General features: G+C 44.8%; 2 protein-coding genes across 2 annotated transcripts in view; both read left to right on the top strand.

Annotated features, from left to right (window-relative positions):
• Positions 1–662: 662 nt before the first annotated feature.
• Positions 663–6279, top strand: Cfp (complement factor properdin). Its single transcript, XM_031346331.1, has 9 exons — positions 663–810; positions 900–1050; positions 2448–2623; positions 3009–3179; positions 3306–3497; positions 3718–3891; positions 4099–4290; positions 4433–4544; positions 6049–6279. Exons 1-9 carry the CDS (start codon positions 747–749, stop codon positions 6212–6214), a joined length of 1398 nt encoding a protein of 465 aa, XP_031202191.1. The 5' UTR covers positions 663–746; the 3' UTR covers positions 6215–6279.
• A 4400-nt stretch (positions 6280–10679) lies between these two features.
• Syn1 (synapsin I) overlaps positions 10680–21325 on the top strand; it is a 52042-nt gene continuing 41396 nt past the window's right edge. The window contains exon 1 of the mRNA XM_031372253.1: positions 10680–11244. Within this exon, the coding sequence (XP_031228113.1) occupies positions 10868–11244 (377 nt within the window). The 5' untranslated portion in view covers positions 10680–10867. The remainder of the gene's footprint in view (positions 11245–21325) is intronic.

Below are 21325 nucleotides of genomic sequence, written 5' to 3'. Positions count from 1 at the left end.
GTTCCCCTTGGGCAATGGGTATGCCAGAACCTCCCCTCTTCTGAATCACTTCCCACACAACACCACTTCCCTTTTTCACTTCCCTTGCATTGACCTCACACACATACATGCTGACCACAGGAACCTCACTTTTAGGAAAGGGGTAGGTTTTCAAGATGGTAGATAAAGCAGCTGCCCTGATGCCTTCTCCTTAATAGACTGAGAAGGGCTTCCTTCATTTCACTCTTCTCCAGTGCCCCCATGAAATAGATCACAAGATCATGCATTTTACAGGTAAGAAAATGAGCCAGCCATGGTGTTACTTGCCTGTTCAAGGCCAGCCTGGTGTACAAAGCAAATTTCAGTTATGGCTATGTTGCAAATCCTTGTCTCATAAAAAGGGGTGGGGGGAACTGAAGCTGAGAATTTAAAGTGACTTGGCAAAGTCCACACACCTATAGGGTTCTTGCTTTCAGGCTCCAGTGCCCTTCAGTGAGAATTTGTCTCCTAAGCATTGATTGAAAATTAAGTGATTTCTGGGTAGAGTGGGGTATTAGGTGACAAAGCAGTATCAAGGGTGACAAAGCAGGAACAAGGAAATGGAGAGGGGAGAAAAGAGGAGGCAGAGTGCTCAAGGGAAAGGTCAGAGTTAAAGAGGCCATACCCTCCCAGTTCCTCCTGCCCTGGGTTCCTCTTTCTGGAGCAGGTCAGCCCAGACAAAGCCAAGACTTCCTCTCTGTGAGGAGTGCAGAAACATAGTGTTCAAAATGGCTGCTGGATTGCAAGCCCCTCAGTGGCTCCTGCTGCTCCTGGTTATACTGCCAACCACAGGTAAGTGGATGAGGGCCCACATGTCCTCCTAGGGATGCCCAAACCAACCACACTCTTGATTTTTCCGTTCCTCTCCCCTGATCTTACAGGCTCAGACCCTGTGCTCTGCTTCACCCAGTATGAGGAGTCCTCTGGCAGGTGCAAAGGCCTACTTGGGAGAGGCATCAGGGTAGAAGACTGCTGTCTCAATGCTGCCTATGCCTTCCAGGAACACGATGGTGGCCTCTGTCAGGCATGCAGGTTTGGAGGAACCTGGGCTGAGCCCTGTAACCTAGAACTGTACTCTTTGCCTTGGAGCTTCTAAGAGTGCTGCCCACCTCCACAAGCCCTCCTTATGACCATAGCTCAGAGTTTCAATATCTTGGCACTGTTGCCATTTGGAGCTCTTTGTAGGGGGTATGAATTCTTAGCTGTGCATTGTTTGGTAGTTTATAACATATCTGACCTTCCCCTAAATGTTTTTTTAACAACTCTCTGCACCGATTAATAGTGGTAGTAGAGATGTGTCTGACTCTTTCGTCTGTGCTTGGGACCCTTTTCCTCCTCCTGAGTTGTCTCGTCAAGTCTTAATGTAAGGATTTGTGCCTAGTCTTCTTGCATCTTGTTAGGCCATGTTTGGTTGATATCCCTGGAAGGCCTACTTTTTTTCTGAAGGGGAATAGGAGGAGGAATGCATCTGTGGAAGAGAGGAGGTTGTGGGAGGTGGGGGCTGAGAGAAATGAAGGGAAGGAAAACTGCAGTTAGACTGTATTGTATGAGAGGAGAGTTAAAAAAAAAACATAACTGAATACAGATACTGCCAAATGTCCCTTAGGAGAGACAAAATTAACCCTAATTTAAAAGTGCTTTAGAAGTCAGGACTTCCTGTAAACATTGCAGGTGGGGTGCAACATGGATATTTTTGATGGTAACTCTATTCTCCTAAGTTACAATAGATCATATTTGAGTGCTTATCATATATAGAACTATCATAGAAATGAAGAATTTTAGGAAAATTCTGAGGACAATGCCAAATCTTTAATTGTGATAACACATTCATTGTGCAATTGTTTTGTGGCAATTTGATTTCTGAAAGCACTTCAAATCTCCTAATGGTGACTTCCAGTTTACATATGTTGAGTCTTACTATACTGTAGATATATTTTATTACTGCTTACTATGTATTTCAGATAACATTGTAAAGATGATTGGTTTGAAGATCTTGGAGAGCAGCTCTGGGCCACCAGTCATGCTAACAGTTCATGTCTCCTTAGCACTGGCATACATACCCATATTATCATGCATACCCAGTCCTGTGCAGAAGCAAAGTGTATCTCTAGGATGTTTGTGAAGGGACTTCTGAGCTTCTGTTTACTGAGTACTTCTTGTCTGCGTGGTACTTCTTGTCTACAGGGTAGTGACCTATTGAGTTCCTGGCAGAAGTTCTGGGCTTTTTAGTCTCTAAATTTGCTTATTGTATATCTGGCTATGACCCTGGGGGTTTCCAGAGGGAAATGAAGGGAAATTAAATTATCATATATTTCCTGTATAGTCATTTCTTCCTGTTCAATCACCCACCATTTCTAAGTGGTAAGTAGGCTCTCAATGATCTATCCTGTCACTTCATACCAGGATAGAACATCGGCTCCTCTCTACAGGTCCCCACAATGGTCAGCATGGTCCTTATGGGGGCCCTGCTCAGTCACATGCTCTGAGGGATCCCAGCTGCGACACAGGCGCTGTGTGGGCAGGGGTGGGCAGTGCTCTGAGAAGGTGGCTCCTGGAACTCTTGAGTGGCAGCTACAGGCCTGTGAGGACCAGCCATGCTGTCCAGGTAAGGAAGATCAGCAATGTGGACATGGACCCAGCCCCCAGCACTAAAAGAATCAGTGCAGCAGCCCTTAGGTCAGACCTTTGTATGGCGTTAGGAAGAATGGAGGAGGCTAGGATTGCTGAAGGAGGATGTTCGAAAGTGAAGACATTGGCTTTAGCCTGAATGATTGGGATTATGGGAAGAGGAGAAATTTATTTTGACTTGCTTTTGGAAGAGGGTAGGCCAAATCTGTAGTATGAAAGCTGCTGCCATAGTCCAGATGAGCAGTACTGATAGGCCAGGTATAGGAACAAGAGATAGGACAGGCTAAGATGATGTGGGACACACATAAAAGAAAGGACTCCTACATTGCCACCCCTCACTTCCTTCTCTTTTTCTCACACAGAGATGGGTGGCTGGTCTGAGTGGGGACCCTGGGGGCCTTGCTCTGTCACATGCTCCAAAGGAACCCAGACCCGTCAACGAGTATGTAATAATCCTGCTCCTAAGTGTGGGGGCCACTGCCCAGGAGAGGCCCAGCAATCACAGGCCTGTGACACTCAGAAGATCTGCCCCAGTGAGTAAGAGTAGTCACAGGACATAAAAGAGATATCTAGAATGTTGGGTTACAGCAGGAAACTGCCAGGGAGAAAAAACTTTTACACATGCTTGGCCACAGCTCATCCTTCCACTTCTACCACAGCACATGGGGCCTGGGCATCCTGGGGCCCCTGGAACCCCTGCTCAGGATCCTGCCTTGGTGGAGCTCAAGAACCTAAGGAGACACGAAGCCGCTCATGTTCTGCACCAGCACCTTCACACCAGCCCCCTGGGAAGCCCTGCTCAGGACCAGCCTATGAGCATCGGGGCTGCAGTGGCCTACCACCTTGCCCAGGTATGTAGGGATGAGGCCATTGGCATACACCTAGTGGAGCTTTGGATTTCTGGCAAAGGTCGTGTGCCATTTGAAGGAATGGAATTCTTATACCATGTAACCAGAAGCCTATCATCTGAGGACAATTTGCCTCAAATGTCTAGAGCTGATAGGGAGGGAAGCTGGGGAGAGTGCATGATTAAAGTGGCCTTTATTTTCACTTTCTTTCCTACTCCAACAGTGGCTGGTGGCTGGGGGCCATGGGGCCCTTCGAGCCCTTGCCCTGTGACTTGTGGCCTGGGCCAGACCCTAGAACGTCGGACATGTGATCACCCTGCACCCCGTCATGGGGGCCCCTTTTGTGCTGGTGATGCTACTCGGAACCACATCTGTAACACAGCCATACCTTGCCCTGGTTAGCAAGTCAAGATGCACCATGCCTGTACCTAAGCCCCCTGCCCACTTCTTGCTGCCAAAACCTTGTTCCTGCCCTCATACCCTGGTTAACCTCTCCTCCTTCATCCCCACATCTGTTCACTCCCACTCCCTCTCAAAGCCTTCTTCATTATTTCCCCTGAGGCCCTTTACTGACTCCAAACCATCTTGCTCCTTGTCTCTACAGTAAATGGGGAGTGGGAGGCCTGGGGAAAATGGAGTCACTGCAGCCGTGTGAGAATGAAGTCCATCAGCTGTGACGAAATCCCAGGCCAACAGTCACGTTCAAGGAGCTGTGGTGGCCGCAAATTTAATGGGCAGCCATGTACTGGGAAACTCCAGGATATTCGACACTGCTATGACATCCATAACTGTGTCTGTGAGTGACCCACAGGCAGCACTGTGAGGGTGGGCAACCATGCTGTAGCTATGCTGGGTACCCTATGCCGCTGCAGTCTCCTTTTCTCAATGAGACCTCCAGTTTTGACTGTGTGACACTCTACTACCTCCTCCTATTGCAGTGAAAGGTTCATGGTCACAGTGGAGTACCTGGGGTCTGTGCACACCACCATGTGGACCCAACCCCACCCGTGTCCGCCAGCGCCTCTGCACACCTTTGCTCCCCAAGTACTCGTGAGTTGAGGGACATTGTGTTTCTAGGAGGGGGTCATGATCCTGAAGGATGAGAAGGGAACTGGTTACATTGAACTGGAGCTTCACCCCTGGATCAAAGGTGCTTGCCTTGCCAGTGACGTCTCCTAGCTTAGAGAAGAGGAGAGAAAGAAAGGAAGAGAAGGAGCAATTAGGGAAGACTTCACAGCCTCTGTGCGCCTCAGTTTCTAATGTAGTCATGTAGCTGTACTTCCATGAACACAGTCCTTCATGTAGCCTTCTTAGCATACTTTTGAGTTACTCAGTCATCCATGCTTCCATTTATCCACTCCACATTTCACTACCTTGAGGTACTCCAAGGTCGTTTTAGCAACAGTCACTAAAAAAGAACCCAGATCTATGGGTAGAAGGTACCCAGGTGAGTAGTGATAGAATCCATCTAAAAATGACAGGTAAGTGGCAATGAGACTATCACTACCCTCTGGGCCTAGAAAGCTAAATTAGGCCTTTCTGGAGAAGCATTCCTGACATCCAGATTGTGAGGCAGGTTCTGTACAGAGCCACCTTGAGTGTTTACTGGACACCACAGTGGCCCAGGAGTTAGAAAGAGTTAAGTTACCCATCCCTTCTTACACCACATACATCAAGGTTAAATGGCCTTTTCCCAGCTGTTAAATGGCCTGTCACTGAGATAGGCTTTTCCAGATGTTAGGGAAGTTAGGAACCTAATTCCTAAGTTAGTTCCTAATTTCCTAAGTTTTCCACATAGTTAGAGGCTAGGTGAAAATAGAGAGCTTGCCTACTAGGAGAAATCTTCCTGGCAAAAACCTTGCTGGATATTTAGGTTCTATTTGGGTAAAGTGGGGAGGGACAAAGAAAAGAGAGAGGGAAAGCGAGGGGAGAGGAGAAGTAATGGTTTATGATAGGGATTTAAAGTGAGTATGAGAAAAGAGAAAAGCTTTGGAGGTAAATATTCTTCTTACTACCATTGTGTAGATGAGGGAAACTGAAGCATAGGGAATCATCTTTCCTATTTCTTTATCAGAAATACCCCAATATCAGTTAGACATAGAGTTAAATGCACAGTGAGATGTTAATTCAGGTGTAGTGGTGCAAACCTATAATCCTAACTACTTGAAAGGCTGGAGCCAAAAAGGACCACATGTTCAAGACATTCCTAGGCTACAGAATGAGTTCAAGGTTAGCCTGGGTAAAAGAGAGGGAATAGGTATAGGTCAGTAGGACCTAAACAAACAAACAAATAAACAAACAAACAAAAAGAATGCTATGCTATTGAGGGCATGCTGGAGCATTTCCTAGCAAATACAAAGTCCTAGGTTTAATCTCTAATACCACAAAAAATTGATATGAGACTTGCCTGTAATTCCCACATTTGAGAGGCTGAAGCAGGGATATCATTGACTTTGAGATTTGACTCTCTCAAACAATGAAGTCTTTTCAATTCATTCTTGCCTTACCTGCCTTACCTGAGCTTCTCTTCTCCATTGCTTCCCTAACACCCCAGGCCTACAGTTTCCATGGTTGAAGGTCAAGGTGAGAAGAATGTTACCTTCTGGGGGACCCCACGGCCACTGTGTGAATCACTACAGGGGCAGAAGCTGGTGGTGGAAGAGAAACGGCCATGTCTACATGTGCCTGCCTGCAAAGACCCAGAAGAGAAGAAACCCTAAAATCCCTTGCTTTCATTCTGACCCCCTCACCTTCTAGACCTCAATAAACCAGCCTTTCTAGACTCTTTCTAAGATTCCTTAATGAAGAACGGGGGGAACCTCCCCCATTCTTGGAAGTGGGGCAATAGAATTTTCTAGAGCAACATAGCAGTGGCCCATTGTGACATATTCTGTTGTATTGTGTTTGCAGCTTGGAAAGCCTGAAAGTAAGTGCCCAGCCCCAGCCTGTCTTTGCCTCAAATATAAGGGAGTGGGACTATAGGGGAGGACAACAAAGTGGGGTTTGCCATTGGCTACTCACCTTAGCAGGAAATTTTTGATTGCCCTGTGTGCTATTTAGTTGCTGTCTCTTACTTTATGAAGTTTCCTAAGTTCCCACCCACTTACCAGAGCCCCTCAGCTGGCAGATCTGCTACAGTGATGAACTGGGTGGGATGTTACCAGAGTTGGCACCTAGCTGAGAAAGCACCTGCACCCACCCACTGAAAACAGCCTAAGTCCAACACCACAATTACCAACAACAAATAACTGGGGGAAGGGGCACTGAGGAGGTGGCTATGCTGCATTTTGAAGCTACAGTTAGCACTGACCTAGAGGAACCCCCAAAACAAACCCAGATGCACCTTCTTTTTGTATTTGTTCATTTAACACTTTAATGTCTACTGTATTCTAGAGATAAGTCTGAGCATCTGGGCTGGGGGAGGACTGGTAGAAGGTAAGAATATCTGAGAGCCAGTGAGCAGACTCAAAATAGGCATTCCTTTTGTTCAAACATGTGTTCAATGGTTAACGCCTACTGTATACTAACAATAGTGCTAAGTATGGGGACACAAGGAAAGAATCAGGGGCCTATGTCTCCACAGTAAAGGGAACAAACCCAGACACCAGTGCTCTTAGAATTTGCTCATTCATTTTACCAGTCACTGAATGTTGAGCTCCTTTATGATAGAATCACGAAGGAATCATCATAATCGGGGTAATAGCTAACACTTAGAAAGCAATTTACTGGAAGCCCAATAGTGCCTTAGATCTTTCCATAGTGTGGATTCATTTAATCCACAGTGAACCCAGGAGGGTCAATATTATCCCCATTTTACAAAGGAAGAAACTAGCACAGAACAGTAATGAACTGGATATTTTTGAAGCACCACACAATGATGCAGTGTTGTTAAGTATTAGGAGCAGAGTTTGCAACTTCGTACAGTGGGTAAAAGGGACCCTTCTGTGTGAGAGTGTTTCAGTAGGAGATTTGTGAGACCTATAGTCTTGTCAGAACATGTAATATGATCCACTTGATGTATAGAAATTGAGACAAGTCATCTTGGGAAGACTGAGTCAAAGTGAAGGTTTTTAGTTGCTACTCAGGCTGTAAGAGATACTTACTTGGAAGAAAGTAGAAGCTTGGCTGCATATGTATGCATTGTGAGGCACACATCTCTCTGTAATGTAGACTTCCAGAGATGTGCAAGAATTAGGGGTATATTGGATGTGTGTGGTCTAAGAGGTTATAACTATAACAAAACCACAAGGGATGTGTGTATGCTCACTCACACTAACATAGAATTGGTAGGTATGTGTTATAGGCACAATCCTGGCATGAACTTGTGTCAGGAGTGCATATTTAAGTAAGTTGTTCACTAATACACAAGAAAGTGATTCTCGGACTCTTCTGTATGCCTATTCCTGCTGTAGAAGTTGGTGTGGAGCTTTACCTCTATCCTTGAAGAGTCTTAAGATACCCTATAAGGAGAGGGAGGAGCTTCCTTTAAAAGACAATCTGCAAAAGTTAATTTCTAGAAACTAAGCCACCTGGGAGAAATAATGGCACTAGGAAGCTAAAAGTACTAGGAGTCTAAATGTTTCCCAGGAATTCCCACATTCAGGGTGGTTATGCAGAGCCCTGATTCAGGCCCAGAGGAGCCAAAACAGTCTGAAGATCTGCAACTGCTTCTGTGTCACCAAAGAGGTCACCAAAAGCCATGCTTTTCTTCTTAAATCAGCAATATAGTTACATATTTTAAAACATTAGAAAATACCCATATGCAGGAAGTTCCTTATTTGAATTACCAGAGGGCATCCTGAAAAAAAAAAAAAGAAGAAGAAGAAGAAGAAGAAGAAGAAGAAGCAGAGGCTAAGTCTACTGAGACTGAAGCTCAGGAGGATGGAGGAAGGATTATGAGGGATGACTTGGAAATACTGAACTTAGGAATTGTAGGAACCTAGAAAGAAAGGGATGGAAAAAGGTGAAGTGGAGGCATGGTTTCTGGAGACAAGATGAGCAAGCAGGTTTCTGATGGGTCTACAGCACTTGCAAAAGCACAGAGGTTATGCCTCTCCTTCCTCACTTAAAGATGGGAAAAAAACTCTCAGGAAGATTAACTCACTTTCCCAACTATATTGTGGAAGCTGGTCTTGAACCAAGTTATGTGACTCCAGATTCCACACTATTATTGCTGTGTTTAACAAACCACTGATTTCATAAATAAAGAATGAGCAAATGGCCAGAGTTGGTCATGAACACCAAGAATCTCATTACTGTAAGGGCTGAGACCAGGCTAACCTGGGATGCACAGCAAGATCTGGTTTTAAAAGAAATGAATAAGTAAGAGATTCTAAAATCTTTCAGGAAAGAAACTCCTGCCACTTGTTCCACTGTCGTTGCTCACCGGAGTCAATGATGTACCCCATCCTTTACTAAAATCTCACTCTACTTTGTTGTAAATACACTGGCACTGGCACTGGTTGTTTCATCTTTCTGCCTCATATACCAATCACAGCAAACATTACTCTTTGGAGATTATTTGAAGTTCATGGATTCCCCTCATTTGCAAAGTAGAAATATTGTCTGTCCATCAGAATGTTGGATAAGCCAAGGTACATACAAACAAATAACTATATATTTGTAATTTTGTTATAGCCAGACTCTTACAAGTTGACATAATGGCTTCTACATCCTACTACTGCCTGGATTACTGTTTTAGTCAATGTTCTATTGCTGTGAAGAGGTACCATCACCAAGGCAATTCTCATTTTTTAAAAAAAGAACATTTAATTGGGGGCTTTCTTACAGTTTCAGAGATGAGTCAATTAATCTCATAACTGGAAGCATTGTGGCAGACCCAGGCTTGATGCTGGAGCCATAGCTGAGAGCTGTATGCTAATCTACAGGCAACAGAGACAGACAGACAGACAGACAGACAGACTGACTGACTGACTGACTGATTGACTGACTGACTTTGGGCTTGGCATGGGCTTTTGAAACCCCAAAACCCACCCCAGTGACATGCTTCCTACAACAAGGCCACACATCCTAATCCTTTTAATCTTTCCAAACAGTGCCAGTCCCTGGTGACTAAGCATTCAAATATATGAGCCTTCTTATTCAGACCACCAAAATTACCTTATTCTTCCATATGAAAGTATTATCTGGCTTCCTGTCTGCAAAGAGGAAGACATCCATAGACACTGATGACACTGGGTTTGGGCTACATCTAGAGCAGAGGAATGAGGGCATGTAGACTAAATATGTGCATGTGGAGGAGGCTGAATATACATCAGAGCTAGTGCTGCAGGAAATGCTTCTGCATTGCTTACCCAAAGTCTCCTTGCTTATCTGGGAGCATATGTGTTTTTCTTAGATGTGTGTACTTGTGTGAGATTCTCTGGGTGTGGGTCAATGTGTTGCCTGAATGTGTAATGTGTGCTCAATATGCTCATGTGTGTTACCCTGAGCTTCTGTGTCTACATATATACCTGGATGCCTGTGTGTTCTGTGATATACATATATACCCTGTGTCTTTCCTTGCTTTTCTATTTGTGTTATTCCATGTGTTTCTTCAGACTCTCACCATCAAGGGCAAGGATATGTTAACTACCCAAATGTCCACCTTCGCCTGTCTGGTGATGTTTATGCCACTCCCGTGTTCTTTCTTTGCCCAACAGAGTTGTTGTAGGAAACGTCTCGTCGGGAACTCTGCAGTAAGAATGTCTACTTTTATGTTCCCCTCCAAGTGTGCTTCTATCCCTACCCTGAACCTCAAAATGCCTCCAGAGGTGAAAATCAACACTGGAAACCCAAGTATCTGGGAAGGGTAAGAGTGTATAAATGCAAGTTAGCCTAAGGATTAAGAAGAGGCTGGTAAACAGGGTAGGATCGTGGGAGGGAGCTTTCTTACTACAGGTCCGGACCCTCAGGACAAGAACCCCACCCCCACTCCCCAAATTGCGCATACCCTCCCCCAATCAGAGGGGGAAGGGAAGAGGATGCGGTGCGGCGCGTGCGCACTGTCGGATTCAGCACCGCGGACAGGGCCTTCGCCTCCGCTGCCGGCTCGCACCACCACCTCCCCAGCACCAAGCGGTGGCTGACGTCACTCTCCAGCCCTCTCCAAACTCCCCTTCCTCGCCGCCTTGGTCGCGTCCATGTTACCATGAGTCCAGTCGGACCGCACCACGAGAGGTGCAAGATAGGGGGCTGCGGGCGCGACCATACGCTCTGCGGCGGCAGAGCCTCGGCACTGCTTCAGTCTGCAGCGGGCAGCAGAGGAGTTGCGTCGTGCCAGAGAGCTCCGCCGTGCTCCCGAGCCCCTCGCGCTCCGTCCCAGCGGCCCACGGACCCACTGACCCTTGGATCCCCTGCCCCAAGCCGCCACCATGAACTACCTGCGGCGCCGCCTGTCGGACAGCAACTTCATGGCCAATCTGCCAAATGGGTACATGACAGACCTGCAGCGCCCGCAACCGCCCCCGCCGCCTCCCTCGGCCGCCAGTCCTGGGGCCACGCCCGGCTCCGCGACTGCCTCTGCCGAGAGGGCCTCCACAGCTGCTCCAGTGGCCTCTCCAGCAGCCCCTAGTCCTGGGTCCTCAGGGGGCGGTGGCTTCTTCTCGTCGCTGTCTAACGCGGTCAAGCAAACCACAGCAGCCGCAGCCGCCACCTTCAGCGAGCAGGTGGGCGGTGGCTCTGGGGGCGCAGGCCGCGGGGGCGCCGCCGCCAGGGTGCTGCTGGTCATCGACGAGCCGCACACCGACTGGTAAGCCGCTGTTGCGCCTCCTCGAGGGCCTGGAACTCAGATATTTCTACAGTGAGTGAGCAATTATTGAGCGCCACTTGTGCGCCTGATATCTGGCCCCTCACCCAATTCCTTCCTTCTAATGATGTGTGCTCAGCTCTTCCTTTAAGCCCCACTTTTACCTTCCCCAAACTAAAATCGGCACAAAGAGCAATTATCTGTTGCCCATACCTCTTCTTATTACTCATTCCCAAAAGCTTTTGGCTTCAATCTATGCAGAAAGCTTTCAAGGGCCAAATGTGCCCTACATCCTCTGTCCAACTCTTGCCTTGAAGACCTCACTCCCTAATGAGTCTTGTAGGCATTAGCACCTGCATTATACCTCACTGCAGAGCCCTTCCCTGAAGTCTTTGGCTTTAATGATTTCCTTGAGCTTGTTTTGAGAGCCTGATTCACTCAGTTACCCTCACCCATTGCCCTAAGGCCTTCTCTCTAATGGATCTTGTGAAGTGTATCCAACTGATGCTATATGTCCCAGCCCAGAGCCCTCCTCAAAGACCTTTCAAACTTGTCTGTAAGCAGTGATTAAGTGTGCCTGTTGTGTATTCCACCCCAGTTTCTCATCACAAGCTCTGACTCTAATGGATCCTATGAACCTTAACTGAATGCCTTCTATGTATTCCAAGTCCGGGTGCATGTGTTCTGAAGGGACCCATTTTCTCTGAAGGATCTAAGAGGCATTAAATGCTTGACACGTACTATTCCTAAACCTGCCTCAAACAAGTCATTTTCCAAGCACGATTTCTGTGAGGGTTTTCAAGCTTTCTGTGTGACTCATTACCATTCTCTCCTCAATGACCTTTTCCTATAATGACTCTAGAAGACATTTATTGAGTGCTTCCTGAATCTCCTGTTCTCCAGACAATTTTCAAAGGTCTTTGGTGGATCCATTCAATATTGATTAGTTCCCTAGAATGTGAGCCTTGTCTAAACATTCTTTCCTTTAGTCTAATGGTTCTTTCCTTTCAGCAAGCATCTGTTGAGTGTCAGCTATATACCCCACTCCCAAACCTTTATCTACTGCCTTTTCCTTTAAGGGCTTCCATCACCATCTAATGAGCACCTTTTGCATGACCAAGCCAAAGACCTCTCTACAAAGGTCTGGACAAGAGTTGATCCAATACTCAAAACATCTAGCAGTTGCTGTGGGCACCATTTGGGTTACTTTTGCCAAAGGCTTTTTTGTTTCATCCTTCCTTAGAGCATTTATGGAACACCTGCTCTATCTAGGTCTTCTCCACAAAAATCTTCCTTGCATAAAAGGAGAGTTGTGATTGCCTAGATCAAGTTTCTTCATTCCCTTCCCCTTTCCATTTGGGGCTTTTCCTCCAAGGGGGCATTTATCAAATAATTCCTAGCCTTCCTCATCAAAGGTCATTTGTGAATAAATTCAAACACTAATTTCTCATCCACCCTATACTCCAATCAGATGATTTCCCTCCAAAGACCTTTCCTCCAGTGACTCCCATGAGCATTTATGGAGATCTGTGTGTTTATGCTTGTTCCTCAGATACAGTTTCCTGCGGTGGATGCAGCCAGCACCTATGCAGTACCTGTTGTTTATATGAAGTACATTCTTTCATCTCCTAGGTACCCCTAGGAGAACCTGCCCCAGCCATGAAGTCTACCCTCTAGAAGCTTTCCTTCATTAACCCAGAACCCAGTATAAGATTTACCCTTTCCCATTCCCTTTAGTAACCCCTGAGGATCCTCTCTTCCCAACATTAAGTCCATACACCAAAATATCGTTAGTCTATTAAAGCCAGTCAACACTTACTGAGCATCAACTGTATGAGTCATCCTCAGTCTCCTCTTTCCAGGGCTCTGGAAGTCCTTGCCATTGCCTTAAGAGCTTATACTCCAAAAATCTAGTTCAGTCAAAACTTATGGGGTACCATCTGCTTGCTGGCTTGGCCAACCCTCCCTCAGAAGCTCTTACCATGCTATCCTTTCTATTTAAGCCCTTTCATCCATCCTACAGATATTTGTTGCCTACTTTCTATGTGACAGAACATGGAGTGCATTTGTTAAGCACTTCTCTACCCTGGGAAGAACCCTCCCTCAGCTCCCCTTTCTTCTAATCCTAATCACTAGCTGAATTTCCTATAACTTTTCCTACTTATCCCCGTAAGCATTTAATATGCACATATTGTATACTTTGAAGAACATAGCCCCTGAAATACAATTTCTCCCCATTATTTTTAATATTTATTTACTTAACGTATATAAGTACACTGTAGCTGTCTTCAGACACACGAGAAGAAGGCATCAGATCCCATTACAGATGGTTGTGAGCCACCATGTTGTTGCTGAGGACTGAACTCGGGACCTCTGGAAGAGTACCCAGTGCTCCTAACCCCTGAGCCATCTCTCCAGCCCTTCCCCCCAATATTTTGACTAGATCCTGCCTACACACACACACACACACACACACACACACAAACACACACACACATTTTATAGCCACCTCCCCAGCAGTCCTTCTCCTCTCCCATTAATCCAGAAAGTACTTATTAATCTCCAGATATATTCTGTTCAAGTAACCACATTCTCACCAGTACAGCAGGCTTCTTCACCTTTCCTCCAGCAACCCTTAAAATATATATTGAGCACATTTCAGAATTCCTTCACTATAAGCTGTTCTCCAGGGCACTATTGTTTAGGTTCCATTTGCTTTGTTGAATTCAGCAAACACTAATGAGGCTTGTACTACATATTGGTAGGCATTCCTTTTCTGCTCCAACCCCCTATAAACAGGTTATCTAATTGCCCCTCCCCCAGTGTCTCAACTGGTGTCCATTCCCCTTTCTGTAATGGCAATCCAATACCTACCTTTTTTTCTAATCTCCATAAAACATTTATTGAATACTTACTGAACTCAGCAAAAGATTAGTCTCCCTCTCCTTCAGCATCCTCAAAGCCCCCATTTATTGCAACAGCTCCTTCAGTCTTTTTCTTCTAGGCAATTTGGCCAATATTCATTTAGTGTCTGCTAGGTGTGTGGTAACGTGGACAGAAGGAGAGAGCCTAAGTATAGAAGGCTCAATTTGGGAACATAGCCCTGCATGAACTTGCAGACCTTCAGAACCATGAAAGCTTTGAGGATTTCAGGTTGGAATAAAGGAGAAGTTTGACAATTTTGAAATAAATGCATACCTATGTATAGCTTGATGCCATCTCTCCATTCTTCACCACTCTTCTTTCATTCTGAGCCTCTGTGCTTTGATGTTGCATCCTCTAAGATGAGAGGATTTAATATTTTAATGTTTCAAACACAGCTGGGCAGTGGTGGCGCACGCTTTTAGTCCCAGCACTTGGGAGGCAGAGGCAGGTGGATTTCTGAGTTCGAGGCCAGCCTGGTCTAGAGTGAGTTCCAGGACAGCCAGGGATACATAGCGAAACCCTGTCTCCAAAATCCAAAAAAAGAGACAGAGTCTGTGTACACAAGGCTGGACTTAAACTTATGATTCTGCTGCCCCTACCTCTTAAGAGCTAGGATTTGCAGGCATGTGCTCCATCTCTCTCTCTCTCTCTCTCTCTCTCTCTCTCTCTCTCTCTCTCTCTCTCTCTCTCTCTCTCTCTCTCTCTCTCTCTCTCTCTCTAGAGATAAGTTGCTCCTGTGTATTTCAATCTATGGGTCAACTATTGCCCATGACCAGCATGCCACTTTCTTCATGATAAATGAAAATAGAGAACAGAGTATGTTTTCCATAGTAAGCAGTTATTTAAATAAGACTACTATTCCAATAATATATAATAAATGATGTATAATATATTATATATGACATGAACTATATAGTGCATGTGCTATATAATGACTTTATATCTACAAGTATAGGATTTTCTCCATAAAAATAGAATAAAATGGAACAAGAAATACAAAAGTATACTGCATATAGTAAAGGTAATTATTTACCAAACTAATTTTTGAGAGAGGGCCTTGCTATGTAACCCAGGTTGGTTTCAAACTCATGATCTTCCTATTTCCATCTCCCAAGTGATGGATTACCAATGTGTAGAACTATGCCCAGCTGAAACTTTAATTCCACCTGTATATGTATAGTTATATATATTCTGTTATATAACCTAGAGACATGTATGTTATATATTTCATGTGGTATATATTATATAAGGCATATCTGAATCCTGTTTGACATGAAACATGAGTCTTATATAATATATATGTGTGTGTATATATAGCACATATAATATATTATGTGTGTATATATATGTATATATATATATATATTCATGCTATAGCATGAGTTATTATGTAAATATGTATATAGTGGGTTATATAAACTGTTTCTTATTGTGGCTTCTTTTCTTAGATAGACTTCCCTGGAAACAGACCCTGCACCTTCAGCTAGCACCTCTGTTGGTCTCAGTTGCTTACTTGGTGGGTGATCCATTCCTTCATCTTTGAGAGATCTCTGAGCCTGTGTCCCCATACCTGACTCAGATTCTGTTTGCTTCTTGTCTACTTACCATGAAAGCTGAACAAGGAGTTCCAACAGATGCCAAAGTGGGAGGCCTGGGTGCCCTCACTGTATACCAACAGCCCTACCTCCTAGCTATCATTGATGTATTCTTCTGCTAGTGACTTCTCTTTACTTATCAAAAGAAACCTGAAGTGTCCAGGTGGTGATCATAGCTTAGAGTTTAATGAGATTCCTGCTGTGTCCCTGGTAGCAGTGTTGCCCCTTGGAGAACCAGGACCTCTAACCTTGCAGAACCCTGAGAGAACAGGAAGCACAGATTCTAAGAGTGGATCACCGGGATTGATGGTAAGCTGGGCCATTCCCACTGTGACATCTAACTTCCCAGATCGTGTACTCTATCTACTATGAGAATCGCATACACAGTAATCATGGACTGAGTGTTTCCACTGCTTTTAGGAAGGTAATGCCCATTCTTGCATGGTGTCATCTCCAAAATGAGGTCACACCTGTGGCTTCATTCTCTTAGGCCAGCAGCCTCCGGGAGGTGTGGTATGTAACCTCACTGGCTGATTCTGTACTCACATCTTTATTTTGCCTTCCTTTACTTTGTTATGACATGTGTCCTTTGGTTTGTTGCAATGTTATATGGGATCCCATCCTGCTGGGGATCAAGTATAGTTTTAAACCTTGGACAGCAATGCTTGCTAGTCTTAGTCAGAAAGTGAAAAGGCAAACCACACATGAAAATTTCTGGTCAAAACAGATTACCATGTTTTTTATAGAGTAGAAGAAGCCTAATACGGTCAGCTTGCCCCAAGTGGCTGCTTAGCCTTGCAGGATGGTGTCATATCAAAGATTTAATGTTGATCTTTCTTGCTGGAAGACTGGAAAGTTGACTCCACATATAGCTTTTATCTCTGCTGCTATTGGCATTTCATTTGTGCACCCATCTGCTAGCACTGGGGAGGCTCATTAGAGGCTGGCTGACATCATCTAGCTGACTCATCCTATCTACTTGGTTGCCTAGTACCACTTCCATAGTGGATGAAGCCTGGTGGGTGTTAGCACCCAGTAAAAAGATCTTTATCCTTCCCTTTTGCCCACTTTCATATGTTTACCCACAGTCTGTATCCCAGATCTCCTTGTCATGATCTTTTTGTCATTTTCCTTCCTGGACCCTAAACAACCATACAAACCATTCAACATTGTCCATAAATATCTGACTTCATTTGGTGGGTATGGCCTGACTCAGCTCATGAGCTGTTCTGGGTGCATAGTCACTTGGTGTCCTGTGATCAAACATTCTGTCTCTATTAGAGAGAAATACTATAGTGGAGCCAGGCATGGTGGTACTTGCCTGGAACCCCAGCTCAGGAGACTAAGGTAAAGGGATCACTAGTTTGATGCCAGCATGGGCTACATAGTAAGACCTTATCTCAAGTACAACAACCACAAAGGTTGAAGATGTTATGCCCTAGCTCCAGAACCTGGAGAGTCTCATATGTAGGCTTCTCATAGGCTCCACTATGCATCTGTCTCCACTTCTGACACCTCTGGTAACAGAAGACTTGGCAGGTCAAATAGCCTAAGTGGTAAGATTGCACTACATTTTGGATCTGCCACTGAGCCCCCTTACACTCTGATCCATATTCATAACTGATAACTTTACATATCACTTGAAACTTGGGTCGTAGTATAGTATATGATGCTTCCAGAATTTGAAAGAAGCTTGCCTGCTGTCTCTCTTCACAGGAAAAGGCATGAAATGCAAAACTCTGCTCTACTCTTTGGAAGTGTTGGTCTGGTATGGTTTTGGTCACTAGATCCCTGAAATATTACTAAAATGGTATGTCCCTGTGTCTTTGAATGGATTCTCTCCTGCCCACTCAAGCTCATGAGTCTTTTGATGTTTGAGAGACATATTCTTAATATGTACCCTAAATCAGCTTAGAACTCACTAGGTTGTCTAAGCTGGCTTCAAATGCATGGTTCTCCTGCCTTAGGCTTCTGAGTATTGTGCTACCTCCACCTCAGATCACATGTGTCTTATCAAGGCAATATGCTAACCATCTCTTATTCATCTTGCATAATTCACATGATATAACTGATAAAATGATCCAGTGTGATATTCTGTGGGATGTCCAGATGCTCCAAATTCTTCTGAACTATATTATAATGTGGGTTGAAAGAAACAGCAGAGTGCTGTATAGGGAAAAACCATCGACAGATATTGTACGTGTCACCTGAGTTGCTTTTGTTCCTCTATTCTAAACAGAATTGACAAAGTACATTTGCCAAATTGATGGCTCTGTGCCATACTTGATACCTTATTAATCTGTAATAGTAACATGTCCAGCATGGTAGCTGCAAGCAGAGGTACTAGTTGGTGACATTTGCAGTGGTCTACAAGAATTCTCTGGATCTGTCCAGTCTCCTCAGAAACACAACTGGTTAGTTCAATAGAGATACAATGAGGGAATAGCCCTTGTATCTTCTCTCAATCTTTCTGAGTTGCCTCATTTTCTACCATCTCCCCCAGAATGCATATAGCATTGCTTTCAATTTACTGTTGTTTTGTTCTGTTTTTTCCCCCAGTGCCAGGGTTGAAACCTAGAACTCCTTACACATTAGGCAAGTGTTCTCCCACTGAGCTATACACCTAGCCCTGATTTACTGCTTTGGTAGGGGCATGGAGGTGCCATCTCAGAAGCTTCTATTTGGACTTCTCCTCTGCACTATCTCTTAATCCCACTGGAGTCAGTCATGGATATGAACATTAGGATGTCTCTGGGTCTGGGAGACATACTGTGAACAGGATCTCGTTATTGGTCAGCTTTCCAGGATAGTAATTGGGAGTATATCCTGAGCAGGGCAGGCATTGATTTATAAAGTACCTGGTTCACGTAAGGCATTCTGCATTTTCCAAACAGAAGGAAGCTGTTTGAAGTAAGGTTGAGTAAACTGCTTCTGCCAATACAATGGGTTCAGGTGGGCCTGTAAGGTTAGGATGTTTAAGTGCATCTATTCATGTATTCTTGTCCCAAGCTTTAGGATACCACTCCTGTCCTATTAGGGCTGAGCATGGTGTGGCAGAGAGGTAGACCACCCTTCTCTGAAGTTCTACCCTACTTAAAGTTAAATCCTGAGCCTGGCCCTCCCTTCTATCTGTTCTCTAGCTACACCTTAAGGTTTCTTTTAAAAGAGCCAGGACATCCTCTGCCTTTCATATTTTACCTTGAGTTGGCAGTCATATCAGATTTTTCTACAGTTAACCAGTGCCATTTAACAATTACCACAATCTGGTTGCCATTTCCCTCACATCTGTCAAGTGTCAAGGCTATTTCACGAGCTATTTCACTTTCCTCCACTAGATTCCTATTGCAGTCCACTATCAGGAAAAGTCACTGCTGCTCCCAAACACCAAAGTCCCATTGTGCCACTCTTCATCACTCAAGAGAAAAAATTCTGTATTTCATCCTGTGCCACTGTGACACCTCCAGTGTCATAGGGCCTGCCAAATCATATGGCATTGATCCATATCAGTGTTCCATATTATTGTTCTATTCACTGATCCATATCAAGGTTCCAGCACAAACTGCACTTGCCTCGGAAGAATTTGCATGGCAATAGTATGTTATTGGCTGTCCTGTCACTAAAGGTGCTCAGTTCCAACTGGGAGCTAGATGACCCAGCTACAGACTTATATTAAGAGTCTTCTTATAGTTTGACTCATATGGCCCAGTATTTTAGCTTTCTGGAGCAGTCTCAAGAGGCAGGGATTTTCATGCAGAAGTTCTAACTGGGTATGCCTTTGGGGTCAACACTGTAATGGGTAAAGAGTACAAGAAAGGCTGGGCCATCATCAGGTCAGAGGCCTCAGATGTTCTCAGGAGGTGCTCTGGAGCTGAGATGGCCCTTCAGAGTCAACCCAGAATGAGGAAAAGGGGCTAGCCTTCTTTCTTAGAGTTTTCATTGCTATGTTGAAACTTCATGACCAAAAGCAAAATGGAAAGGGTTCCTTTGGATTACATTTCTGCATCATAGTAGTTCATCGTTAAAAGAAGTCAGGGCAGGAATTCAAAGGGGCAAGTGCTGATGCAGAGACCATGGAGGAATGCTGTTCACTTGCTTGCTCTCTGTTGTTTGCTTAGCCTCACTTTCCTTTCTTTTTCTTTCTTTTTTCACTTTCCGTGTTTTTAATAATCAAATGTAGAGGTCTAGTTCATTTCAGCTCCTTTACTACCAAACAGGGGGAAGGGGGGAAGCCTGCCTCAGCTTCTCTGCCTTCTCCTTTTCTCTAATGACTGGGGTATAAAGGTACCTGCTACAGTGAACCTAGAATTTCACATTATCCTTGTAGTTCTTAACCTTTTTGTTTTGTTTTGTTTTGTTTTTCGAGACAGGGTTTCTCTGTGAAGTCCTGGCTGTCCTGGAACTCACTTTGTAGACTAGGCTAGCCTCGAACTCCCGAGTGCTGGGACTAAAGGCCTGCACCACCACTGCCCGGCTTTTTGTCGTTCCTAATCTTGATGGGTTTTGCATCCATCTCCTGGGCTGTGAGCAGAAAAGTCCTTGATTTCCTCAATTTCTCAAGGCATGATGATAGGTGTTCAGCACTAGCAAGCACCCAACAAGCTGAGTGGTAGAACCAAAGAGTACAAGAAAAACCTAGCCTGCTTTCTTTTAGAACCCAAGGCTACTAAGCCCAGAGGTAGCACCATCCACAGTGGCATGGGCCATCTTACACCAATTGCTGATTAAGAAAATGCCCTCCAGTCAGTGGTGGCACATGCCTTTAATCCCAGGCAGGCAGATTTCTGAGTTTGAGGCCAGCCTGGTCTACAGAGTGAGTTCCAGGACAGCCAGGACTACACAGAGAAACCCTGTCTCGAGAGATCAAAAAAAGAAAAGAAGAGAAAAGAAAGGAAAGGGGGAAAAAAAAAGGAAAACGCCCTACAGGTTTGCCTACGGACTGGTGCATTTTTTCTTCAATTGAAGTTCCATTCTCTCAGATGACTTAAGCTTCTGTTAAGTTGACATAAAACTAGCAAGCACACCTTCAAGATCAGAGGCAGTCTCTGTGAATTCAAGACCAGACTGGTCTACAAAGCAAGTTCCAGACCAGCCAGGGCTACACAGTGAGACCTTGCCTAGAGGGTGGGGGGAGGAAAGAAGGAAGAAAGGAAGGAAGGAAAGGAAAGGAAAGGAAAGGAAAGGAAAGGAAAGGAAAGGAAAGGAAAGGAAAGGAAAGGAAAGGAAAGGAAATTAGGTGTCACCTTGGCTAGTGGAGACAAAGCCAGAAGCTGTCAAAAGGACCAAGAGAAGCCTGAGCAGAACACTACAGTAGACACTATATTTATTGTCAACAAACAAAAGAAAACTTGAAGATGCATTTTTTTCAATTGAGGCTTCCTCCTCTTTGATGACTTTAGTTACTGTCAAGTTGACATAAAACTATTCAGCACACCCTTAACCCCCATGAGACCAGAGATAGGTCAGGGGCTAGCCTTAGGAAATTAGTCACATTTACCATGGAATCCCAGCAGATCTTAAAAGATTCTCTTCTGATGTTTGTGAGGAAACAGTGTGTGTGTGTGTGT

The sequence above is a fragment of the Mastomys coucha genome, chromosome X, assembly GCF_008632895.1.
Source record: "Mastomys coucha isolate ucsf_1 chromosome X, UCSF_Mcou_1, whole genome shotgun sequence".
Classification (NCBI taxonomy): domain Eukaryota; kingdom Metazoa; phylum Chordata; class Mammalia; order Rodentia; family Muridae; genus Mastomys; species Mastomys coucha.
Note: the sequence above shows the minus strand (reverse complement) of the source record. Positions and strands in the feature narration are given on the sequence as shown.